Here is a 27,849-nt window from a genome sequence, read left to right on the forward strand (position 1 = left end):
GATTTACATTGTGATATTCAGCCTCAAATATTTGATGGACTTCTTTATTTTAAATAGGCCATCCTTCAGACTCATCAAAACTAAAGAAAAATACATTTATTGTAGGGTTTTTATTAACTATTGTAACTCTTTATTTTTTGCAATTTTATCACTAGAAAGTTCACCCTATGCAAATTTCTTTGGTCCTCACCATTCTGCCTGTTTATGAAGTAGACTTCCCTATTCAACAAATATTTCCTAGGGAATAAAATGATTTTTTTCTCTTTAGAAATGACTTGAAAATTGAGCGTATTTGATATATAGTACTGTAAGTAATGATTAACTTGATTCAGAAGTATTGTTCCTTTAATTAGTGTTTGCCCAAGGGCATTAATTTCATTGCCCTGGTAACTTATCTAGCAACTATATGCAGATAAATACTTATAGTGGTACAGGCTAAGTTGCATATAGTAGGACCTGATACAGTGTTAATTTTAGAGGCACTAAGGTGGTTTGGACCTTTTTAATCTCTCTCCCACCTTTTACATCACCATCGACTCCTGTGGTTATTTGCAGTTGTGGTTTATTTTTTTTTCTGAAGAAATACTTTCTGGCAATTATTTTGGAACTTTCTGACACCTGTCTTTCTTACAAGAAAACCTCTTTTCTATAAGAAGATGTCATTTTATCTTGCTTCAGTTGTATATTTGCTTTAGGGAAAGAATTATTGATACTAGATTTAACTATTACATGTCTAAGAGCTCTATAACTTCTCCATTTATATTGTACTTGACTGTTGGAAGCTATGAAACAGTCACATCTTATAATTAAAAGACTAACTGGAATTGCAAAATCAAAATGTCCTTATTGCTAAAATGAGTAACTTTCTAGATAGTGATTCTGAATATTATTACTTTTAAAAAATTTATTTAAAAAATAACTGATGTTGCATACTGTATTTATAGGAAAGATAATATATAAGAAGGAAATACATACAATCTGTATTAGGGTTCTCTAGAGGGACAGAACTAATAGGATATGTGTATATATGAAAGGAAGTTCATCAAGGAAAATTGACTCACACAATCACACGGTAAAGTCCCACATAGGCCGTCTGCAAGTTGAGGGGCATGGAAGCCAGTGGTGGATCAGTCTGAGTCCCAAAACCTCAAAAGGAGGGAACCTGACAGTGCAGCCTTCCATCTGTGGCCAAAGGCCCAAGAACCCCTGGTAAACCACTGGTGTAAGTCCGAGAGTCCAAAAGCTGAAGAACTTGGAATCTGATGTTCGAGGTCAGGAAGCATCCAGCACAAGAGAAAGATGAAGGCTGGAAGACTCAGCAAGTCTAGTCTTTTCTATGTTCTTCGCCTGCTTTATCCTAGTTGTGCTGGCAGCTGATTAGATGGTGCCCACCCAGATTGAGGGTGAGTCTGCCTCTCCCAGTCCACTGACTCAGATGTTCATCTCCTTTGGCAGTACTCTCACAATTTTATCCAGGAACAATAGTTTGTATCCTTCAATCCAGTCAAGTTGACACTCAGTATTAACCAGGATGATATATAAGAAGGATGATACATGTAGGCTTCAAGAGTTTGGTTTATGAAGGGTCTCCTTATCTCTCTTGCACCCTAACTCCCTCCATTTTTTCCCCCTAACTTTTTCAACGGGATTTTCTGTCTCCTTAGAAATAAAGGCCTTGTACCATACCATTTTTTTTGAGATGGTGATTATTACTTCAAATGTTGTATTTGTTTGTAAGATCACAAGTCAGCACCATAGACAATTATTTTTTAATTTAGACAACATGATCACAGTAGGCACAAACTAACCTTTATGTATAACATTAACGCTCTGACCTGTACTACCATGTAACGTATAGCTCTTTCATTCATTTTTTTTGTTTTATTGTAGCAGTTTCACATTAGCCCTGTAATGGTTAATGAATATTACAGTGCAGTTTCTTTGTTGACTCAGATAAATGTAACTGGGACGTTCTGTCCTGTGTACCTTACGCCCAGTGCCATTTATAAACAGACATTACCAGTGGATTCAATGGAGTCAGGTTAAAGTGGTTATCAGTAACGTGCTTCTAGGCATGAAGAACTGCACTGAAGAGGGCTCAGCATCTGGTATGTCCACCTTCAGTCTGCCTTTCAGTTTTTATCAGTAGATGACCAGCTACAGACGTGCAAGTAGGTATATAGTTTTGTTTTATAATCAAATGTAATATAGAATAACCTTGATTTTATACACATGGTTATATCCATGACTAATTAACAATAAACAGCAAGCAGTTGTCATAAATACTGATAATTATAATTCTGTTTCTTTCCCCAAATAAGTTTTTCTCCTCTTTTTGTAAGCTGAATTACCATTTTTTGGTGACGCAGGAAATTCATATTACACAGTCCTGCTAACACACTTATCAAAGGACAATGGCCCTTTAATAGTTGTCAAACAGAGAATTTGTTCAGTGTTAATTAGCATTTTTTTGTTTGTTTTTTAGGACTAGCCAGCATAGTGAGAGTATAAGGAAACATGTAAATTGCTTTTGACATTATTAATTTGTATAATTTTTTTGGAAAGCAATTTGGCAGTGATGAAAACCTTCTTTAAAATGCTTATATCCCCTTCAGCTTTTGAAGGAATCCATCCTAAGGAGAGAGAGAGAGAGAAAAAAAAAATTGTACATGGCAAAAGCCTATACATATAGATATTTGAGGTAAGATTCTTCTAAAATAGTGATCATTGGAAAAGTTCAAAGGTCCAGCCATGGCATGAATAATTTACTGGCTGAGTGTTACGATGCTATTAAAATTATTTCAGAAAGTATTATTTATTTAAAATGTTCATAGTTACATGTATTTTTAAGGGCAAAATTAGGGCACGAAATTGTATGGCTCGTGTATAAGTACTAGGTCTAGCTCTTCAATGACAAAGATCCCCTGTGTCATTTTTTCCCCCATCCTGTTTACCTTTTCTAATATCTGGATCTGTAGGGCAGAGTTGGAGTCAAGGAAGCATTGGATGATGAGAACATGAGTATAATTTTGCTAGGTTTTTCTGACTTGAAGCTTAAATAGGACCTTGGATCAATCATATTTTTGTTTCAGATGCAGTATGTTGTGGTCATATTTAGGCTTTGCCTTTTTCACCAGTTTGTCTCATCTAGTCATCCTGTACCATAACCTTGGTGTTCAGGGTCCATTTTCTTATTCTTGTATTGCCTATTTGCAAGGTAGAGTTGGCAGGCTCTATGTGACTAACTCTCCTTTGAGAACACAGTCCCTAACATTCTTACAGAAAGCACTTCCTGAAACAAGCAATCTATAGAAAATGGCTGTTTTGTGATCTCATGCGTGCCACCCCACTCCCTACCAGCTGCCGTTGCTTGTCTCTGTCACTGAATGGCTATATACTTCATGTGTTTCAGCCTTATTTCTTTCTGGAGTCTCTCTTCTACTCCCTAAATCTCAATACCCTAGTCAGTGTTTAGAGTGTACTTGATTACAGAGGCACTATCAGATTTGCTCTTACCCTTGGAAAGAAGGGATGCTATTTTAGATGGTCATGCCGGATTCTAACATTTAACAGATTTAGGTGGTCTCTTTTGCCTCCTATTATATAAATCAAAAGCTGTCCCTGGAAAAAGCCTTTTCTGCATGTATATTTACAGATAAATGGAAATAGCTTCTGGCACGAAACTAGTTCAAGTTTTAGATTTTTCCAAGGAAGACTTAAGTCATATGCTTTTTCTGGAGTCACAGATTTTTTTTTATGTGCCAAAATACATTATAGTATAATTGCATTCTAATTTAAAAAAAGTTTATTGAGTACTTGTTGACTCAGGTAATGTGCTAGTTTCCCAGAATTAAAGGATTACTAGACATAAACCCTTTTATCAGGATCCCAGTGTAGTAGTCACACAAAGGCAAACAACCATAGCCACAGAGATGATAAATCAGTGTGTTAAGTGCCACACATAGATAAATTTTAGGATCAGCATAGGAGAGACTGATTAGCCCTGGTATAGTGAAAGAGGATTTCACCTCCATTCGATAGGAGAAAGAGCAAAGGAGCACATAAGGCTCAGAGGCGTGATATATAACACAGCATATTCAAATTATATCTATTTGCCACCACTTGAATTTATTGTGTAATGGGAGTGAGACGGGGGGTGTGTAGTATTGAGATGAGACTGGAGAAACAGAAGAGCCAGATTACAAAAACAACTGTGTGCCATAGTTAGGCGTTTGACCTTTATTATGAAGGCCAAGGGGATCACTGAAAATTCTCAAACAAGAAGTGATATGACCAGTTTTTTGTTTTACAGGTAATAGTCTAGCTGTAGCTTGGCATATATACTGAATTGAGGAGGAGGGGAAAGAAATGTATATAGCAAAGTGTAATGGGGACTACACACAGATCTGGCAGAAAAGGTAAGGTGATGAGTATATACAGATGGTAGAGTGGTAGGATTTGGAGTAGGATGGTAGGATTTGGTAAATTGTCAAATGCCAGGGACCGAGAGAGAACAGGGAGTTAGGATGACTATGACTTTCAGGTGTAGTGAAATGAGATCAGAGGTTTCTAAGGAAAAGTAGTTTTAGGGAGGGGAAGAAGAAAAGTAATTTCAAACATCATAATTTTAAACTGCTATGTAATGCCATGGCTAGAAATAAATAAAATATTCTAGTTGAATTCAACATTTAAGCAGAACGTTTAAGTGTGGAACTTCTCTAGGGTAAACATTAATGAGAAGTGCCAGAACAATGCTAATAACTACTTCAGGGATGTTTTGTTGCTATTTGAGAGCATCGTAAGTACATCTGCAGTACCTTCAGATGCATGTAAGCACCTGTGATAGTTTTTCTCCTGGTCTGACAGAACAAATTGAGGATATCTGCAGCATTCCAGCCGGAAATTGGCACAGTTCCACCTGCTATTCTTGAACATATTATTACTTTAAACTTAAACGCTATAAGCTAATTAAATAGAGTCTAAATTGAACAATTTTGACTATTTAAATTACAGCCATGAATGAAGTATACAGAAATCATGTACTTCAAACAAATTTATAAGCATTATATAAGTCAAGACACTTTCAAAACCTTGGCAGTAAATATGGCAGTAAGATGGCTCATTGTTTCATGCACTGTGTAACCACTTTCCAGGACCCTGAGTTGAAAACAAAAGTCATCTTTTACTTTCTGTCAGGAAACAGGAGCTCACTCTCTCCCTTAGCTTTATCCTTGACCATATTTTAACTGTTCAAGAGGAGTAGTAGAGTCTCTGAATGAATTTGAATCTGTACTTTCTCATTTATTAGTTGTGTTTTTCCATTAGATTATAAAATAATAAACTTATATGTTTGTGCACAGTATCTAGCGTATGGTATAGGCCCTCCATAAATGATGTCTTCTGTCTCAAAGTTTTCTTAAATCTCTTAAGCTGCTTGGCTGTTTGGCTGTTTTTACTATGGATGATTTACTGTGAATTTATTCAGGGAGGGGATATATAATTGAAAACAGGAATCTCCAACTTCACTGCCTAAGGATTTTGCTGCTGTGTCTCTCATTGTTTCTCCCCATCCTCCCTCATCCTTATTCTGTTTTCTACCTTGGTGATCTGAAATCTACTCATATTCGGGTAGTTGTGGGTTTCTTGATAGGGACAAATCAAAACGGTGCTTCTTCACCCCCTGCCCCATTGGTATCTTTCTTAGCTATCTCTGTGAGTTCAGATTAAGGTGAAAATTATAAATGCATTTAATTATGATCTTGCCTATGGGCAAAATCAGGGGCTAAAATCAAGGTCTTAGAGGGAAAATTTTTCCACTTACCTTTTCCACTGTGTGGGTTAGATGTTGTGAACATAATGGGTTAGGTGTTCCAAAGAGAGAAGGTGGGGGTTATGAGGAAAATCAACTTAGGTGTACTTTGACTATCAAATAACCAAATTTTCCTAGCCACATGCTGTTTGTGAGCCCACAGTATTTTATACTAGACTGTTTATCAGTACCACAAGGAATATAAGAGTGGAAGCACAAAATCCAAAAAAGACATGTACTGAACACTGAAAAACTAGACAGTCTAGCCAACAGAGATACCATATAGATTAAATCAGTTTAACCAAGACCCAAAATAAGCCCATATTTATTTCCTTTATTTAGTATAAATGTTTATTAATATTCTGTATTACATGTACAATTTAATTGTTTAAAATACTTCATAAAAATTACTACTTAATGATAAATCATGGTTATTATTTCAGTAAATAACCATCCTTGGTTTATCAGCTTATTAGAATTTTACCTTTGAGTTTTGACCAGATATGCACAAAAAGCAAGGCCAGCGTAAAGAGATTTTTATTAAGTAAGTGCTTTGGTTTTAAGTATTTCAGGTTAAAACTAAGTAATTGCTAATAGAGACCTATAAACAAGATAATCATTTGCTAGCTGTTCATTTCTTAAATATTTCATATAGATGAGTTATTACTAAGTGGCAAAGAATTGGTATTTTTTAAAGCACTTAATTCATACATAAAATGGTATTTAACCATTACGATTTTTTACTATTTAAATTTATTTTTAATTAGTTTTTATTAGTTTTCCTAAGTAGTTTCAAAGAGCTCCAAAATACTGAATTTATCAGATATTTGACAGTTTATATGTAGAAATTTAAATACTTCAGATTTTACCTGAGTACTAGATTGCTTTAAAGACATTATTGAATTATAACTACATGGTAGTTAACAATTACATGAAGTAAATGAAGATCATTCAGAATGAATGAATTCCTATTTAAAGCGTATTATGTGTACCATTTTTGAGAAATGCTGAATACTTGAACTGGGATGAAAGAAAATTTGAAATAAATTTCCTTAATTCTAGATGTAAAAAATGTTAAAATATACTACAGAAATATTAAATGTAACAATCTATCTTCGCCTGATTTATCTTAAGTGAAGCAGTTGAATTACATGATTTCCAAAGACTTGTTTTACCTTTTAAGTTTGATGCCTTTTGTTAAGAAAAGTTGTGTACTATGACTACATTTTAGAAAATTTGAAGCTACACAATCAAGTATTTACTAGAAATTTTAAAGAGTGCATTAGGTAATTAAGAGAAAAAGAAAATATGTAAAGGCCGACATGTTTACACACACACACACACACACACACACACACACACACACACACACGCACACGCACACACGACCTTAGCATACTGGTCTGGGATTTTAAATGGTTAGAATGGGATTTCGTAAGATTATAGTGATCTTTTTTGTGTGTCATTTAGAATGTTGCCACTAGGAAAATAAATTCTCATGCCTTTTCTTTTGTTTTTAGGATTTTCTCATTCAGCATTTACCTTTGGTATAGAAAGCCATATCAGTCAGTCCAATATAAATGGTGCCCTCGTCCCACCTGCTGCATTGATTTCTATCATCCAGAAAGGTCTACAGTATGTAGAAGCAGAAGTTAGTATTAATGAGGTAAGGAAGACTTACTTCAAGTACTAATTTTTACTCTTAAATATGCCGTTAAGTCAGCTGTCTTGCTTGCTTATTCAGTATTCTCACTTTAGCTTCACAAGGTTAACAATAGTGCAGACAGATCATCCCTAATGTAGTAACTGTCAGGTTGCACCGGCAAGGTGTTGGCGCCTAGTAGTTTGTTTGCCTTCATCTGTTTTTATAAGTAAACACTAAGAAATAATTTTTATTAACAGCATTGTGCTGTGGAATGCTAAGATCATAATTATTGGCCTGAAAATTGTAAATTCTCACATTATTTGAATACACCCTAATTTAAACTAGTTTATAGTTGAAGCCAACTCTGGATGGTACTGCCAATCTAAGGACTACATGTGAATAGTTTGTTTGGCTTAGGTGTCAGCATACTGTGGCCCATTAGCCAAATGCTGCTCTCTGTTTTAGTAAATAAAATTTGATTGGAACACAGCCACACTCATTTACATATTGTCTATGGCTACTTTTGGCAGAATAGTGGTTGCAACAGAGACCTTATGGCCTGCAAAGCCTAAATTAATATTTACTGTCGACTCATTTACAGAAAAAGGTTGTAAACCCCTGGTCTAGTTTAAAATGTTGTTTTTGGTTTTGGTTTTGTTTTGGGTGTGTGACGGAGTCTTGCCCTGTTGCCCAGGCTGGAGTGCAGTGGCGCAATCTCGGCTACTGCAGCCTCTGCCTCTTGGCTTCAAGCGATTCTCCTGCCTCAGCCTCCTGAGCAGCTGGGATTACAGGCACCCATCACCACGCCCAGCTAATTTTTGTATTTCTATAGAGACGGGGTTTCCCCATGTTGTCCAGGCTGGTCTTGACTCCTGACCTCAGGTAATCTGCCCACCTCAGCCTCCCAAAATGCTGGGAGGTGATCCACCACACCCAGCCTAGTTTAAAATTTTTGTGTATAGTGTGGAGCTTTTCCCATTGCTTTTATTTCAGAGATTAACATGTTCCACTTTTGCGAGTATTTTTTAAACTGAAGTATCCATGATTTCTGTATCAATGATTATTACTAGAATTAGAAATTACATAATATACTAAAATGGATTTTTTTGTTTGTTTCCTCAGCTCTTTGAGTGAAAATCCACTAACACAAAACTAAATTTTTTCTTACAACGTGTGTAAATTTGACATAGCGCTTATTCCACAGTGTATCTGTGTTGGGTGTAGTATATTTTTTAAATTATTTATAAGTTAAAATACTTTCTTCCGTTCCTCAAATATTACGTTACAATTGCAGTTCAGAAACACTGCAAAAACGTGCTGTGTTTTTGCAGCTCACATTACCCTACGATGACACTGTAGATTGTCACTGGTACGCATTTACCAGTTTAAGTGAACCAGACTTCACATATGCATGTTCCCAGCTAATTTGTACTCTTTGTATTTCTGACTTGCTCTGTGTTTGTGTCTCTTCTTGTGCTTACTTGGAGAACTCTTTATTAGGAATTTCCTAATATCAATAAGTGGAGCTTTGGAAATTTCAACAACTCCCTAATATTCAAGAGCACTATAGCTCATGAAGTCTATTTCTGCTTCAATATTTGAATCAAATCACAAGAAACTTTTTAGCTCAAAGTTTTTAGTTTTTTAAAAGAGGTATTTACTATAATGGGGCACCAGGCCTCTGATCATTATATGAGCTATTCCATATTGTTTGTTGCTTTGACTAACAGAATTTCAGAATCTAATTAATAAACGTGTTTATCAGCTTGGCCTACATCTTATCCCTTTCATTTCAGCTCTTATCTGTACCGCTCTATACTGTAATAATAGTGTGAACTAAATAAAAAGGAAAATTTAAGCAGTCATTTCCAGTTGCTGCTTGTAGTTTCTTTATTCCCTCCGGACTCCTTATATGAATTCAGCAAGTTCCTCAAAATATTTTTCTAGGAATGAAGATTTTCATTTCATTTCTGATTTTGTATAAATACAGATAACTTTAAATATTGCCTTTGATTTTTCTTCTCTCACAATTTTCCAAATCCAGGATGGTACCTTGTTTGATGGTCGACCAATAGAGTCTCTGTCCCTGATAGATGCCGTAATGCCTGATGTAGTACAAACAAGACAACAAGCTTATAGAGATAAGCTTGCACAGCAACAGGCAGCAGCTGCTGCAGCTGCCGCAGCTGCAGCCAGCCAACAAGGATCTGCAAAAAATGGAGAAAACACAGCAAATGGGGAGGAGAATGGAGCACATACTATAGCAAGTGAGCTCAGACAAGAATTTTTTTTTTTTTAATTACATGGTTTATTTATTTTTTAAACTTTTAATTCGGGATACATGTGCAGATTTGTTAAATAGATGAACTCATGTCACAGGGGTTTGTTGTACAGACTGTTTCATCACCCAGGTACTAAGCCTAGTGCCCAATAGTTATTTTTTCTGATCCTCCTCTTCCTCCCACCCTCCATCCCCCAGGAAGGTCCCAGGAGATAAGAATTTTTAAAAATTTATTCTCAGAGGAAATATTTGCTCTAACAGAATGTCCCATCTTCTAGGCCGAAAAATTTCATCTGTTACTTGCACCAACTTGTTTCCTTAACTTGTATCACACAATTCAGATTTTTATTCCTGAAGCTCCAAAAAGCTAGATTTACTTTTATTTTCTTTTTAAAATATCTAGAAGCCCTTTTCCCATCATTAAATGAATTTTTGTATCTACATTTGATTTCTAAATGAAATTGTAATACTAGTTATCAAAAAATACCATAGAGCTCCGACATTGAGATGAAAGGCAACTCATGTTATATGAATGATATCAGCAACCCCTACTGGCAGAAACTCAGAATAGTACTGGTAGACATTATGTTTAGTTCAAACCATTTTATCGTTTTATCCATGTTTAATCATTTAAAATCTGCATCCCACCCCCACCCCCATCCCTCTTAAAAAAAAAAAAGTGTGGTCAATACTTAATTAAAGGTAAGAATTTATTTTCTATGTGACTAAGACTGTGTAGTCATGTTCAGCTTAACTTGATAATGTTAACACTGTATGTGATAAAGGAAGGTATTTGCTAGTTAAGAATTCACCCATCCGCCATGTTGTAATACTGCCTAACTGGAATTGCTTACTTGTTTTTCACAATGCAGATAATCATACTGATATGATGGAAGTGGATGGGGATGTTGAAATCCCTCCTAATAAAGCAGTTGTGTTGCGGGGCCATGAATCTGAAGTTTTCATCTGTGCCTGGAACCCTGTTAGTGATCTCCTAGCATCAGGGTGTGTTTCTCAAAGTGATACTAAAATGGCTTTTACAAATATCTTACTGAGCGTTTTATAAACATATGCATTATTCAGGTTTTCTCTTGTTGCTTATTTGTGGCCATTTTGTCTCTGTAAATGTTTTATTCCTTCATGAAGTAATTGTAGAATTTTTAATTAAACTTACTGTTTCGAGAACGCTTGGGGGTCCCAACGTGTAGAATGGGAAAACTACTGGAAAATCTGTGGTAGTTTAGTTTTTATTTGCCTTATTAATATTCGGATGTAAATATCTTGCCTTGATTCTGATAGTTGAGAATGTCATGAGGATTTAAAATACATTGCATGCTTTTATAGGTCTGGAGACTCAACAGCAAGAATATGGAATCTTAGTGAGAACAGCACCAGTGGCTCTACACAGTTAGTACTTAGACATTGTATACGAGAAGGAGGGCAAGATGTTCCAAGCAACAAGGATGTCACATCTCTAGATTGGAATGTGAGTGTCACTATATCCATGATGGATATAATTACTAGTATACCTAACCCTCAGAGCCTCAGACTCATGGCAGGGTTTGTCTATTTGTTCAGAAATTGGGGTTTTATTAACTAGTAACAAACTGGGAGTCATCGCCTGCCAGCCGTCTCCTCCACTGTGGTGTTAAAGACACAAACTTGCCTTAGACCAGGGTACAATGTCCAGCTCTTCAGTGTATCCCGCAGCATCTCCTTGGTTAAGTTGTTACTTTTTACTCTGTACTTCGTTTTCCTTAAATGTCAAGTAGATCTGTGAAAATGGTACCTAAATATTTGAGATAATAGGCGAAAATTCTTACCATAATAACAAACAACATACTAAATCCATAACAACCGAGTTCTTAGTTGGGGGATAAAAGAATTCTATGTAGCAGAAAACATGTTCTTGTTTTTCTCTTTGTTCTGTGAACTGTTACAACTTTATTACCAATTTCCTTTTAGGGATCATTAGTCTAGATAACATCTAAATTTTATTCCCACTGTAGGAATCTTCTAATTCTCTGATTCTGTGTATGATTCAACATCTTTCAGGACAACTTGACTACTCTGACTTACAAAAAACTTTGACTTCATTGTTGATAAATTCTCACCATTTAGTTATAAATACATCTCTTACCTCACCCTGCTAGCCCCCGCCCCGCCTCCAAACCTCTTAGATCTATTTCAGCATTGCAAAGAATATCTCACGATAGTAGTTCTTCCTCAGCAAATGAATGTTCTTTTCTCTTCTATTTAACAACCCTTTGTGGGCTTTCTAAAGGATCTTCTAATTCTTTTCCCAAGGAATGAGATCTATCTTTAAAATCATTATTCCCACTAAAGTTCTCAGTTTCTGTGACATGTTTTTTCAGAAATCGTAACTAGGTATTTTTAGCATTTTCTTCCAAAATTGCCAGCAGCATGTTTACTCTTCCCCTCCGTATGACAATTCTAAAAATTCCAAAGGGGTTTAGCACATGGTAGTATTATTTACTTGTAGGATCAAGATAGAATTATTTTCTTAATATGGGCCCTTATTGTATCTTAGTTCAGACATATAGCTTTCTTATGCTACCTGGCCCACTGGTCATGTTAATTTAATGAAATTTACAGTTTACACTGAAAAGGATGGTTAATGAATGAATATTGGTTTGTTGAGCTTGGTAGTTCTGAACTGCATTTTATAGTTTTGAAAAGTGTGGGCTTTTTGAAAATGTGTTAATCACGGTGAGCTTGGAAAACATCATCCTTGATCAATAATTCTTTTCCGTGGCTAAAGCAAGAGAGCCTGTGAGATTTCTCATCTTTAAAGTATTCTTTTTTTTTTTTTTTTTTTTTTTTGAGATGGAGTCTCGCTCTGTCGCCCAGGCTGGAGTGCAGTGGCCGGATCTCAGCTCACTGCAAGCTCCGCCTCCCGGGTTTACGCCATTCTCCTGCCTCAGCCTCCCAAGTAGCTGGGACTACAAGCGCCCGCCACCTCGCCCGGCCAGTTTTTTGTATTTATAGTAGAGACGGGGTTTCACCGTGTTAGCCAGGATGGTCTCGATCTCCTGACCTCGTGATCCGCCCGTCTCAGCCTCCCAAAGTGCTGGGATTACAGGCTTGAGCCACCGTGCCCGGCCTTAAAGTATTCTTTTCCTAGTTGAGCAGTTCATGAACTAAAACATTTAGGGACTGATAGTTTAGAGGAAACTTAACATTGTGTAGAATCTGGAAATAAGCTTTTACTGTTGACTTCAACATGGCTCCCCTTCTTCTTCAGATAGAGCCCTAAGGGATTGCCATGTCTTAGCAGAACTGAGTCTGCATTTCCCAGAACCAGCATTTGTTTCTGTTTGTCACTTAGCCATACTGCTAAAATGGCTTGAGAGATGTGAAATAGGTGATCTTGTTTTGAATGCCCTTACCAAAACCCATCAAGAATATGTCAAGTAATGCAGGATTTCATTCTCCAGTAATGTTTAGTCATTCTAGCAATAGTCTGTTTACTATAATCGGTAACTTTTGCGTTTGCATAGAGTTAGTTAGATCTGTCCTTTATTACACCATTCATCGAGGCAGGGTGCGTAGCAAGGGAATATAAGTTGAGACAAATTTATATGGACTTTTCCTCCTGGTAAAGTAGGCAGTTATTCTTACTTCATTAACTATAAAGTCAGCCTGCGCTCTTTTCTGGCTCTTTTGCTTGTGTTGCTCTTTTTATTGGCAAATATTTCATAGTGGGAAGGGATTAATAATAGAAAGGAACATTCAAATTTTTAAGAATCCGATCATTTGAAACAACGATATTGTTTGGATCATACACACACACTTTGTTTTAGACAGTAAAGGATTTAGAGGAATGGCCATATAAAACCTTCTAATCACATTTTAAAGTTTTCCTTTTTTTACTTCTAATAAATCATTCTAAGATTATGAATTTGATATTCGCCCCAATCCACCACTCTACCTTCATTGTTAGTTGTGTGAGTCTGTGAGAATACTTTGGGCATGCATGAGGCGGGACGATGTAGATCCTGGTCCAGAGCTATTACTGTCAATTGTTGAGCTTTGGATATAAGGTCCCCGTACAACGCTAGCTTCACAACAGTGAAAGGGTTTCATGGGCCTTTAGTGGCACTCACAAGTAGGCAAAACTGGCAAGTTTTGAAGCAGAGAATGTCTTCATTCTCTTCTGTACCTGGGATTTAAACAGGAGATACTTCAACAACAATTAAATTATAAACCGTATCTAGATTATATAATTAAAGAAATGTTTTTCTCTGGCAGAGTGAAGGTACACTTCTAGCAACTGGTTCCTATGATGGGTTTGCCAGAATATGGACTAAAGATGGTAAATGAAGCATTTTCCTTTTTATTTTGTTGTTGATCTGAAGTTAGAAAATTTAAAGTAATGTTAATGTTTTTCTTTTGAATTTTAGGTAACCTTGCTAGCACCTTAGGGCAGCATAAAGGCCCTATATTTGCATTAAAATGGAATAAGAAAGGAAATTTCATCCTAAGTGCTGGAGTAGACAAGGTAAAAGCTCATTAAGTTCTGTAAAGGTGAATGTATTACAGGGTTTAATTGAAAGCAATGTTTTGTCTTAGCTGCCAATCACATAAACATTCCTATTTGGGAAATTCAAATATGAATTTATGATAGAAATACTTTCTTAGGTCTATCAGCTCATTCCTGAATCTACTTATCAAAATGTTTTTATCCTTTTATCTATGTGAACACTTTTAATTTTAGCTGGAATTTGAGCCATAACCAATGTCATACCTCCTGCACTTTTTTGCTTCCCTTCTGCGGTTTCTAGTTAGTCTCACCAGTGAACATGGCTCTGGAGTCAATCCATGGGAAATTCTAGAGCTGGTCTGTTAGCCGAACTCCTGGTACTTAATTGAAGCTAATATGAAATGCAGAATCTGTCTAGTCTTCATCTAACTTGGCTGGTGAATATAGATGAATTGGGAATACGACCTTCTTCCTCCTAAATAAGGGTTTAAGATTATCTTAATCCAGGAAGGGACGTGATAATAATTGAGTGTGGTGTCAAACAGGGAAGTGAAGAGAAACTGGTTCACTCTTTATATTCAGAGAGCAATAAAAAAAGTGGCAAAAGGGCAAGAAAAGTGAAGTAGGCTGGGAAGGAGAGAGGTTGAGTCCTGTTGATAGTCACTGCCACTATACAATACTTGAGGTTCTTGCTTTAAGTATTGCCAAAATTCAAAGCTGCCTTTTTGTGTAAATATGAGCCTTTAAAATCTTTCAATATTGAGAACTGATTGCATTGTTAACCAAGAACTTACTCTCTTAGTAAACATCTATAGGAATCTTACGTTAATGTACTATTGCAATGGAGTTTTTAAAACAAAATCTAATACAATGCCTCATGCTTTGTATACTGCCAATAATTGTTATTTGAAGTAAGTTGACCGATGCAGAATCATCAGGGAAAAACCAAACTACTTAATAGTCATTTGCTCCCAAAGTGGAGTACAGCCTTGTGATACTATTTGGGATAAAGTGTTTAAAATTAAATCCACTCTGACATTGTATATTGCTTTAATACAGTTAGGCATATAATTTATGCATCTATGATAAACTTCTTTGCATGAGTTTATTTTTCTTTTCCTTTTACTCTCAGACTACAATTATTTGGGATGCACATACTGGTGAAGCCAAGCAACAGTTTCCTTTTCATTCAGGTAAATTTCTTATAATTTACGTGAAAGCTGGAGCTTGCTTCTGTTTTTCTAATAAAACTTCTAACAGCATATAATTTATTTTAAATGTTGAAATATCAAGTATCAGTCTTGTTACTAGTCCTTTCGAGAGCTGATGTTCCATGACATTCAGACTCTTAATTGTCAGACGATCATCAAACGTTTTCTGTGAAATGCACCATAAAGAAAGCATTTGCAGTCTGGTGCAATTAGGGGTGGCATTATTTAATGGAAAGAACATAGATTTTTGAATCAGAAAATCTAAGTTTGAATGTCAGTTCCACTCCACTTAAGAAGCATTAAGACTGAGCGAGTCACTTAACCTTTCTGAGCCTCCTTTTCACTATCTGTGAATGAGGGATAATAATAATAATAATGCCTATTTGTTATGGGGATAAGACTAAATGATATACATGAAAATACTGCATAGACTCCTGTAAGTTTAGGTATTGTCATTTTCTCATTTTGGATCGAGATACCTGAGCGTCTGTCTACATGAAGTGAACAATAGACTTTCCCAATGTTGTTGGAATGTTGGTGGCTTAGATGGATTTCTCTTTTAAGAAATACTCAATCTGGTACTTTTATCTGATTAATCCGACCTCGAAAATGGTGCTCTGTCCTGCATGATGTACAGCCACACACCCAGACATTCAGCTTGAGTAGAGAGCCAGGCATATTTTTGTGCCTGAGCTCCATTTCAGCCTAGAACCTTTGCACCGCTTTTCAGTGAGTTTCCTGACTGCAGTAACTAAATGATGTTAAACTGGAACAAGATACCCAGTGGTTTTAGTATTACCTGATTTAGCTGTCTCTTTGATTCTGTTGTGCTGGAAAAAATTTTAATTTGGAGACTGACTAAAATAATAACCCTGGTTATTCTCAAATCTTTGATGACATCCTTTTACAAACAGCCATTGGCACAGCATCAACTTTAAAATGGAAATTTGCAACTTCAGGCATTTTGCTTTTTTTCATTCTTTGTTTAGTGTGCCTAAACAAGCAAAATAAGGTGCAAAATGATTTTTCTGTAGTGTCTGAATAAGTTTGCAAACATCGTTAAACAATTCCACTTGATGAAAGCTCACCACTTGAATAAGCATTTACACACATTTTTGTTCACCTGTTGTACTTCCTTTTCACCTTTGCTTCTGGTTTTCAGAATTCTCTCAGGCTTCTGGCTGTTAATCATAAAAATTTCTCATACATCCTAGGAGTAATGTAAAGTTGAAGTAAGTATGTTTATGGTACTGTTGCTGGGTACCATATGATTAGTACCAACTTTGTGTTGGAGATGGTGCTCTTTCTGTCCCCTTTAGTCCTGACTACAACCTGATGAGGTACATAGTATGAAAGTATTTTTATGAATAAATAAGCTTCAGTTTACCCATCGTATTCTTTTTTACCATACTTTTGTTTTTAAAAACAGTTTTATTGAGGTACAGTTGACATAAAATGAACTGTATGTATTTTACTTGAACAATTTGATGTATTTTGACCTATGTATACACCATTGAAACTATTACTACACTCAGGATGATGAATATATCTGTTAACCTTCAGACATTTCTTGTTGTCCCTTAGTAATACCTCTCTCCCATCCCCAGAGATTAGATTACGTTATATGATTGGAATCATAAAGTACATACTCTTTTTTGGTCTGTCTTCATTCATTCTGCATAATTTTTAATTCCTGCAATATACAAAATATATCTTATTCAACTGTTTATATTATCAGTAAGGCATCTAATCAACAGCTGGGTATTAGTTGGTAAGATTTTGGGGATTCAAAAAGCTATATGCAGATTTCCAGCTGCACAGGGGGCTGGTGCTCCTAACACTCACATTTTCAAAGATTAATCGTATCATATGTTCAAAAAGCTAAGTAGAGACACAGAAGATGTCATTAAACTTCTAGAGGCAAAAACAACATGTGAGATGAAAAATGGCCCGATAGGATAAACCACAGATTTGATGCTGCGGAAGAAATGATTTACGACCTTGGAGGCTGCATAGAATCTATCCAAAAACAGAGAACATAGACTGGAAAAGAGGGTGGGGACAGAGCATGAATGAGTTGTGATACAACTTTGGACAGGCTAATACCTAAGTAGTCAGAATCTTAGGTAAAAAGGTAGGGGAGGGAAGAGAGGCAGAAAACAAGATGAAGTATTTAGCCCATTTAAAATATCACCTCAAGGTAGATGGTGACCAGTTAAAGGTGTGCACTGTAAATCCTGAAACCACCACTAAAAATAAAGAATTACAGGTAAGAACCCACCAAAGGAGAAGAAAATGTCATCGTAAAAAATATCCAATTAATCCAGATGGAGGTAGAAATACAAAAAGAGGAAGAACAGAAGAGATAAACAGAAATACAGTAAATTTAAATGTAACCTTATGACAAAGCAAATTAAGTGTAAATGGCCTAAATATTAAAAGGCAGAGATTGTGAGATTAAATCAAGAAGCAAGACTCAACTATATGCTGCCTATGTAAAATAGACTTCAAATAGAAAAACATCAATAGACTGAAAATAAAATGATGTGAAAATGTATACCATGCCATCACTAATCAAGAGACAGCTGAAATGGCTACATTAATAGACAAACTAGATTTCAAAGCTCAGAAGATTTACAGGGAAAAAGGAGGTTATTAATACAATGTTAAACAGCCAATTCAAAACATTTTAAAATGACAATGCATTTAATAACACTTTCAAAATGTATGAAGCAAAAAATGATGGAGCTTCAAAGGAAATAGAAATTACTGGGCTTCCAATTACTGTTGAATATTTCAATATTCTTCTCTCAATAATTGATGGAATGAGAAGACAGGAAGAAGGAAGTAAATCTGTAAACGATTTGAAGATTATCTAGTAACTTGACCAACTAAATGACATTTATAACAACAATGGAATTAAATTAGAAATCAGTATTAGAAACATCTCTGGAAGAGCACAAATACCCGAGAACCCACACTTTTAAATAACTCATGGGCCAAAGAAGAAATCAAAATTAAGTTAGAAAGTTTTATATTTGACTACAGATTTTATGAATTAATAATATACTAAAATCCATTGAATTGTATACTTTAAACAGGTGAATTGGTATGTGAATTACATGTCAATAAAGCTTTTTTAAAATGAAGTCAGTAATAAATGCATCCTTCTTCGCTCAGAGGTTTGTTCCTTCTCTTTTAAAATTACGGAGGCTACATGGGTTAATGAAAGTAAATCAGAACAGGGGTGGAGCAGACAAAAATTTTAACTTTAGCTCCAAGATTTAAAAAAATTGTATAATTGGGAAAATTAAGTTTTCTTAGCCTCTTACGTGTAAAATGAGACCAGTGTTAGTGAACACACCTGTCTCATTTGTCAGGTACATAAAAAAATTTTTTTTTAAATGTTAGAACTTTCTTTCTAAAAAGCTTGTACTATCAAGACTCATTTTAGGAATAACTATAAAATAAGGAGGTTATGTGTTCTTTGATTATATCAATCTGTAAGCACTGTATTTTATGAGGCAGGCATATCACAGAAGTATTAATCACACAACTTAGGTTGCAACATTTCCTACATCTCAACAATCTTGATTTGGTTAGTAGTTTGGTTTTTTTGTTTTATTTTTATGAACCTAATAGCTTATTTGTTTTAATGCTGCTTTTTGTTTATGTTAGCCTCCTCTCTAACATTTTGCAGGCTGCCCTGTATAAAATTAACACCTCTGGAACATCCTGACAGATATATGGCCTTCTTAATAACATTTTAGTGCATCTTTAACTGTCTTCTAAATCAATTAGATTTTTCAGGCTTCGTTCCCTTCCTCATTTTTTGCACTTGTTAACAATAGAAAGATTATTTACCAAAGAAACATTAAAATTTTTAGAATTGTATTTTAAGTAATAATATTTAATGTTAAAATGCAAGTGCACAGTAGTTACTGAATTAGCTTCCATGGAGGAAAATGGAGTGTAAACCAGACAGACACTCCAAGAAAGGGAATTTAATACAAAGAAATAGTTGCATAGGTGTTGGGAAGAGTGGAAAAACTAAGGAATAGGAGGTAACCCAGAGACTAATTGAAGGAAGTCTAAGACTCTAGAGGAGAAGGCAGGACGCGATTGTCCCGTAGGGACTGGGGTGTAGAGGATACGCTGCCTGGCAATGTTCAGCACCCAGTCTGAAATGATGGCAATCGTGCCTGTCGTCTTACTACTCCTGACTTTGGACTCCTCACTTTGAATTCCTGACAATGTCTTACATTGTATGAACCCACCTGGAAACCACTAGGCACAGGAACCTGGGAAATAACTTACAATAGCCCTCCTGGGTTTCTCATCATAGCAGGGCGGAGTACAGAAAGGAACGAATGAGAGTTGACTGCCAAATGAACAGGACAGTCATCCACATTGCTGTCAGAAATGGTGATACACACAAACAGAGGCAGAGTTCACACATCATGCTGATAAAGTTGGCACATATTTTTGTTTGCTAGTTGATTTAGGTTGGGTTCTCCCAAAAGGCAGGCCCTGTGCCAAACATTTGAGTGACATGACTTATTGCGGAAAACCTCTTAGGAGAAATAAGTGAAGAAATATGGGAAGCAGGATGTGGGAGTGGGAAGAAGCCAAGGAAGGAAGTGATCGCTGGTGAAGAAAGGCCCAGTCTCAGCCTGGTGCAGAGGGGAGCTTGCACCTCACAGTTTTTCTTACATTGAACCAAGGATGCTAGGTTTTTAGATCTCCCCTCCCTCCCTCCTTCCCCAAAACGTACACAACACCAGCTTGGATACCCGTTTTCTAGGGAGGACGCAGCAGCAGAGCAAGGCAGTTCTGTGAAGTTTGTCCCTGGCAGCCTTTAGCAGTGAAGCACTGCTAAAGCACAGGCAAAAAGGCTTATGGGCAGGAAAACCAAACACCAGCTAAAGCGGTGCTGCTTCATGACTAGTATAAAAGTACAGCTTACAACTTACTCAGCCTGACAGCTCTGAAGTTTGGTTTTTGACTGTGTTTACTTTGTTGGGAATTCTCATAATTTGAAATTTTGTATAAAAGGTGAATTTATGTTAATAATTTTATATGGCACTGTGTTTGTTAAAAAGTTGACTGAGGGAGGGTTAAATGTTTTAAATATAGTTATTCAAATTTTCATATACCCTCCATAGTAAGTTCCCATTAAATATTTTCTTTCCAATCTATTTCCTTTATGAGCTTAACTCAATCCAAGTGGTGTCCTGATACCTAGTTTTTCATTGTAGAAATATACCCAAAACTATTTTAATGTGTGGTCATATTACTACAATTAGCTTCTTTGTTCTTTAGTACATAGTACTTTTAGATTTGGGGCTTACCTGATTTGTCTTTTGACAGGCAATGAAATCAGTTTTTCTTTCCTGTTATCCTTTGTCTTTTTTTAAAAAAAGTCTCAGTATAGTTCTGATTAAAATTTCCTTTCTGAGTTCTAAATGCTTTAAATCTTCTTTTTGCATTCTTTTTACTTCTCCTATCCATAGTTACAAGTTCTTATGCATGACATATCTCTTGACTTATAAGTTTAACTGCTGAAGCACCTGTTTATGTTTCATTTTTAACATAGCCACTTACTGTTATACTTGGATATACGCAATGCAGGAGTTTGTGGCTTTGTTTTCCCTTTCCACAGACATTTCTAATCTCCTTTATTAAATGCTTTGTATTTCTACTAATTAGTATACATAGCTAAACTTTTTGTTTTTGTTTTTTGAGACAAAGTCTTACTCTGTTACCCAGGCTGGAGTGCAGTGGTGCAGTCCTGGCTCACTGCAGCCTCGATCTCCCCAGGTCAAGCAGTCCTCCTGCCTCAGCCTTCCAATAGCTGGGACTGTAGGCATGGACCACTACACCTGGTTGATTTTTTATTTTATTTTATTTTTTAGAAATGAGGTCCCACTCTCTTGCCCAGGCTGGTCTCAGACACCTGGGCTCAGGTGATTCTCCTGCCTTCACTCCCAAAGTGCTGAGTCACACCTGGCCACACAGCTCAACTTTAACCCTCCTGTTTTTCTCCTTTAAGTTTTTTCTTTAAATTAGGGTTGACAAACTTTCACTAAAGGACTTGAAAGTATTTTAGACATTGCAGGCAATAAGATCTCTGTTGCCACTAGTCAGCTCTGCCCTTGTAGTGAAAAAGCAGCCATAGATAATATACAACTTAATGCATTTGTCTGGGTTTCAATAAAACTCTTATTTATGGACACTGAACTTTAAATCTTACTTCACATTTGTATGTCTTCCTTTGATCCCCTCCTCCACCCTTGCAATATAAAAGCCATTCTTGGCTCATGTGCCATAGTTTGTCAACCCCTGCTTTAAATGCAGTGTCTTTGATATGCTTCTGTTGCTTAACCCAGTTACTCGCTTAACCCAGTTACTCACTATCATTACCGTAATCTGTGTTGCTAATTACAGAGATCCTTTGCACCTTGCAGCAGGGGAAAAGGATGTTTAATAATTTCAGAGCTAAACTCAGGCAAAGTATTAAATGCGAGCCTGCTTTGGGGCTTCGGAGGTTTTAAATTCATTGATTTTAAGGGGCATTTGCTTTTTAAGAGGTGATTGACAAAAGTTGCTTAGAAGAAAATTATTTAGAAATCGTATGCCGTATTCCATTTGTTAGTTGAGTAGATAATAATGGGAATGATACATATTCAGTATAACATTTGTCTAACTCTTGTAATTTACAAAGTACTTCCACATACATTACCTCACCTGGTCTTCACCATGTGTACTAAAGATAAAGATAGTACAAGTTTAGTATCCCTTATCTAAGTGTTTGGGACCATGATTGTGTTGTACTTTTTATTTATTTATTTTTTCTGATTTTGGAATATTTGCATATACATAAGGCAATATCTTGGGGATGGGACCCAAGTCTGAATATAAAATTAATTTATGTTTTACATACACCTTATAGCCAGATGGTATCATTATATAGTATTTTCACTAGTTCTGTGCATGAAGTAAAGTTTGTATTAAGCATTTAATGTGTGGAATTTTCCACTTGTGGCATCATACTAGCATTCAAAAAGGTGCAGATTTTGGAGCATTGTGGATTTTGAATATTCAGATTGGGGTGCTCAACTTGTGTATTAATCCTCACTCTAGATGAGGATATATCATGAGAGGTTAAGTGACTTGCTTGTGTCCACTAATTAGTCAGTGACACAACCGAGGCTTCTTGTCCATTGAACACTCACAGATTTTAGAAATGAAAAGCATGATATCATGTTTAATTTTATCATTTTATAAAAGAGAACCCAAGACCCAGTGCTAGTAATTTACGGAGCCAGCTCTCAGGGACCTTCATCTCCCAGTTACTAGGCCAGTGTACTCTCTTTTAGGATCTGCCTCACCTAGAAATAACTAAATTGAAATTTGTTAATATTGTTATATATAGATACCTTTATTTTAATTTTTTCTTAATATCTTAAAAAGTATAAAGTAAAATGTTTAAGTGCCTATTAGTGTAAATTATTAGTCAAACAGTGGTTCAAAACTAAAACTCTTGGATTTTAGTACATGTGGAATAAATGCAAACCTTACATTTGTTCTTTTGCAGCACCAGCATTGGATGTTGATTGGCAGAGCAACAACACCTTTGCTTCTTGTAGTACAGATATGTGCATTCATGTCTGTAAATTAGGACAAGACAGACCTATTAAAACATTCCAAGGACATACGGTAAGAAACCTTTTTTCTACGTTAAAGTGGTCGTGGTTAACAAGTAATGTTTCAGAATAGTTTTAAAGTGTGTATGTTTAATATTCAAATAGCTACCCAGTCTATACAATGAAAACGTGAATATTTGCTGTTATTTTTAGAATGAAGTAAATGCTATCAAATGGGACCCAACTGGCAATCTCCTGGCCTCCTGTTCTGATGACATGACTTTAAAGGTAATTTGCTTAGTAGGGAGAAATGGGATGGGGTGTCACACAGTATGGTTGCTCTGACTGTTTTGAGATCTTTTAGAATGTGTCTCTTACAGTGAATGTTTATGTCTGGATGAAAACTCCAACATTTTAAATGGCTAACCATTGTGTTTTAAATTTTATACTTCCTTTTCTGAAATACGTAAAACTATTTGAATGTAGCAAATTGTATTAAAATGATGGCTTATGATACAATGGGACTTTTATGATACCCTATTAGTTAGGGTTCTCCAGAGAGACAGAACCAATAAGAAGATGGATGGATGGATGGATGGATGGATGGGTGGGTGGGTGGATAGGTGGATAGATGGATGGATGAGAGATTCACTGTGAGAAATTGACTCACATGATTATGGAGGCTGAGAAGTCCCACAGTCTGCTGTCTATAAGCTGGAGACCATGAAAGATGGAGGTATGGTTCCATAGCCAGAGAAGGAGTGCCAATGGTGTAAGTCCCAGTCCAAGAGCAGAAGACCAGTATACCAACTCAACAGTCAGGCTGAGGCAGAGAATTCTCACTTCCTTGGCATTTTTGTTCTGTTTAGAGCCTCACTGGACTGAGTGATGCCGCCGCACCCCCCCCAACACCCCCACCCCTACATTGGGGAGGGCGGCAGTGTGCTTTTCTCAGTCAGCTAAGTTAGCTTGTCTCAACTGGAAACACCCTCAGACACAGCCGGAAATAATGTTTTACCAAATACCTGTACCCTGTGACTCAGTCAAGAAGACATATAAAATTAGCCATCACCAATAGTAAGAAAGGTCGTGCTATAAATTGTCTTCACCATTAGAAAGTCATATGTTGATGCAATTAGAGGTTATTTGCAATTAAATTTATTTGCATATGTGAAGATTTGACTAATAAGTACTCAAGATCTTTGTAGCATTCGTGGATTTGATTGAACTTCTTTGCATTGTATTAATTTGATTTTGCTGTGGTATGAATATATATTACCATTGCTGGAAAACTGATATATAGCAGAGAATCTCTCAGTGAGGGAGCTTAGTTGACATACCAGCATCCACATCTCAACATGGATCTCTGTTTTTCTTGTTGTATGGCTAAAAGCAAAACTGCTATCTTGCACCTAAGCAGATCTAAGCACACCAGATTCCTCAGTTGGGGAAAAAAGCATTTTGAGGTAAAGAACAACCTAATACTTATTTCCAAAATAAATGAAGCTTTAAGCCCTCTCCTGCAACAGGTAACCCTCTACTGAAAACAGTTTTATCCTTGACTTTGCAGTACCAAGGACTGCAGATGTGATGACACTTACAGATATGAAAATCTTGAGGGAACACTGCTTTTCCTGCTACTATGAACAGATTAAATTTAACCTTGGGAAACTTGTGAGGTTTTCTCCCTTAAGTATCTGCTATGTTTTTAGTTAGACAATTTTTAAGTCTGGGCTCCCTTACAAAATTGCTAATAGTAATACTTTTCTTAATGCTTTCATCTTTGGCTTTTCCTTTTATGTACATGCATTAATGCTTACAGCATGAGAAAATTTCTTCTGAAATTGTGTGTGACACATATGAGGAAATGACAGAAAGGTAATGTCCAGAGGGCCTTGTGCCACATATTGAGTTGAAGGTGGAGAGAAGTTAAAGCTAGAAATTGTCAGAGTTTTTCTTCATCCTAAGAATGTTTAAAGGTCACGAAGGATTTTAAAGCAAAAACTAGGATGGATGGATAATGTGTAATGGGCTGTTTTCTGAGAAGAGGGAATGCCAGATGAAATGAGGTGACGTTGAGTCATGTGAGTGGAGGAGATAGGCGGGACTGATGCTTGGAGAACTGTAAGCTCAAGATTAAAAACTGGGAATTCTTAGCAGATAGGTGGTCGTTAAAATCCTTGGGCATGGCCAGGCCTGGTGGCTCAGTGTTGGGGTTCAATCAGTCTGGTGGGAAAAATATTAGAGACAGTTATAGAAATAGACACAAATCTTCTTGGAAGGCCGAGAAGTAACTTCAGTAATTGATCTGGCTGAATGCGGCCTGGTTCCTTTACCCTGAGTTAAACAAATTAAAGTAGTAATAAAGAAAGGCAGAGTAGTTTACCTAGCTAGCTTGTTTACTTATATAATATTAAGACTAAGCTTTGATGTGCCATGGGTGCTTAAGTGCTTTTTACTTGGGAAGTCCCCAGTGTCAGTTACCCTCCAATGGTGTTGACTCAAGCCTGTGTGAATTAATCTCATTGAATAAATGCGAGTCTCACTAGCTGATCAGGGCCATGGTTGCAACTGTTCACAGAACTTTCCAGGGAGTCTATAAGTGGCTGGGACACCCTCAGCTGGACTGGCAAAACAGAGTATCTATGGGTTAGTGTACTTTATTCATCCATCGCTGGGTCAGGGTCTGCGGGGACCCCAGCAGCTGGTACCCCCATGAGAGGCACGTTGCCACAGCTCATACCTGTAATTAAAGCACTTTGAGAGGCTGAGGTGGTGGGTGGTTCACTTGAGGTCAGGAGTTCAAGACCAGGTTGGTCAACATGGTGAAACGCCATCTCTGCGAAAATACCAAATTTAGCCAAGCATGGTGGCAGGTGCCTGTAATCCTAGCTACTTGGGAGACTGAGGCGGAAGAATCACGTGAACCTGGGGGACAGAGGTTGCAGCGAGCCAAGATAGTTCTGGGTGACAGAGTGAGACTTGATCTCCAAAAAAAAAAAAAATTGGGGTAGGGACAAAACTGTGTGGGTAGTGCAGAGTGAGAAAAGAGGGGAGCTAAAAGAGTAAGTCTTCAGAAACTCTATCACCAAATCAAGAGGAATGAGCTTTCCAAAGGAAACTGAGAAGGAATGACAAAAGTGGAAAAAGAAAGTACGTAGAGAAAATTATTTCAAGGGAGGTAAGAGTTGAGAGTGGCTACAGTATCAAATTCCATCAATTAGATCGAATGAAATCAGTTCTGAAAACATGTTCAGATTTACTTTACTTGGGGTCGTAAATACATAGGGCACCAAAAACACTGTGATGCTTCATTATCTTGTAATGGTCGTGTCACGGAAATGTAAAGTTGAGCTAATTTTTTTCTTGGTTGGCCCTTGGGTTTGGGGTGTTGTATGTGTTTGTGTTAAGGAGATACTGTAGGACCTACCATGTCTTTATTGAGTGATTTTTTTTTCCAGAAATATTCTTCGTGTTGATTTCTATTAATTTTTGCTCAAAAATAATAGACACTTGAAATCTATATACATAGGCATATTTTCATCTCAGGAAAGGCTTATTCTCTACTTTGACTACTTTTGTCTACTTTTTTTTTCCTACTTTCCATCTTTTCGTTTGAACTTTATTTCCTATGTTACTTTTTATGGTTCTCTGTGAGTCATCATTATTTGTAAGTTGGTTATTTATTTTCAGTTCTCCATTGTGAAATTTTCCTGATTCTAGAATTCTAAGAGCAGTTTATGATGTAGATCTTTTACTTAAAGGACAGTGTAAAAACTGGACCTTCAGCATTTTAGGATTGTTACCTTATCCAAAGTAATCTCAGAACGACTATAGTTAATTCAGTCTTCAAACTTCATAATAGTGAATATTTTTAAAGGGCTTAAAGCTAACTTTTTTTTTTAACAGATATGCAAATATTAAATATATTCTATTGCATTTCAGTTTCTTTGTAAATATTCTTTTCTATCATTCTGTTTATAGCACTCATATATTAGACTGTCCATATAATAATTTAAGTGTCAAGATAATATTTTAAATGTACTAATTGTATGGAAAAATAATTATATACATTTTTCTTTTTTGTTTAGATATGGAGTATGAAACAAGACAATTGTGTCCATGATTTGCAAGCACATAATAAAGAAATTTATACTATCAAATGGAGTCCAACAGGACCAGGAACTAATAATCCAAATGCCAACCTTATGTTAGCAAGGTGATACTTCTGTTTTATTCTTCCTTTTATGAGTTTTCTACAAATACAACTTCTAATAAATATGACAGAACTTTAGGGAAGGTTTCATCAAATGGAAACTTTTTTTTTTTCTCCCTAATTGCAGTAGTTTTTGGTGTACAGGTGGTTTTGGGCTACAATAATAAATTCTTTAGTGGTGATTTCTGAGATTTTAGTGCACTGGTTTTGCAAGGAGTGTAGTGTACCCAGTGTGTAGTCTTTTATCCCTCACCTCTCTCTCAATCTCCCTAGCCCTACCTCCAGTCCACAAAGTTCATTATATCATTCTTATACCTTTGTGTCCTCATAGTTTAGCTCCCATGTATAAGTCAGAACATGATATTTGATTTTCCATTCCCGAGTTATTTCACTTAGAATGATGGCCTCTAGCTCTATCCAAGTTGCTGCAAAAGACAGTATTTCATTCCTTTTTATGGCTAAGTAGTATTCTGTGGTGTAGGTATACCACATTTTCTTTATCCACTTGTTAGCTGATGGGCACTTACGTTGGTTCCT

At 36.3% G+C, this 27,849-nt stretch overlaps 1 protein-coding gene across 6 annotated transcripts in view; it reads left to right on the forward strand.

Annotated features, from left to right (window-relative positions):
- TBL1XR1 (transducin beta like 1 X-linked receptor 1) overlaps window positions 1-27,849 on the forward strand; it is a 179,950-nt gene that overhangs the window by 139,083 nt on the left and 13,018 nt on the right. For 4 of the 6 annotated variants that reach the window (XM_030931919.1, XM_010379913.2, XM_030931924.1 and 1 more), the window contains 10 exons: window positions 7,330-7,475; window positions 9,499-9,721; window positions 10,608-10,740; window positions 11,080-11,221; window positions 14,008-14,071; window positions 14,160-14,257; window positions 15,372-15,432; window positions 23,048-23,169; window positions 23,310-23,384; window positions 27,188-27,315. In XM_030931919.1, the coding sequence (XP_030787779.1) occupies window positions 7,330-7,475; window positions 9,499-9,721; window positions 10,608-10,740; window positions 11,080-11,221; window positions 14,008-14,071; window positions 14,160-14,257; window positions 15,372-15,432; window positions 23,048-23,169; window positions 23,310-23,384; window positions 27,188-27,315 (1,192 nt within the window). Of the gene's footprint in view, window positions 1-2,685; window positions 2,702-7,329; window positions 7,476-9,498; window positions 9,722-10,607; window positions 10,741-11,079; window positions 11,222-14,007; window positions 14,072-14,159; window positions 14,258-15,371; window positions 15,433-23,047; window positions 23,170-23,309; window positions 23,385-27,187; window positions 27,320-27,849 lie in introns of those variants that run through there. The other 2 variants (XM_010379915.2, XM_030931933.1) reach the window with 2 other exon arrangements.

This window comes from Rhinopithecus roxellana, chromosome 1 (genome assembly GCF_007565055.1).
Source record: "Rhinopithecus roxellana isolate Shanxi Qingling chromosome 1, ASM756505v1, whole genome shotgun sequence".
NCBI classification, from domain to species: domain Eukaryota; kingdom Metazoa; phylum Chordata; class Mammalia; order Primates; family Cercopithecidae; genus Rhinopithecus; species Rhinopithecus roxellana.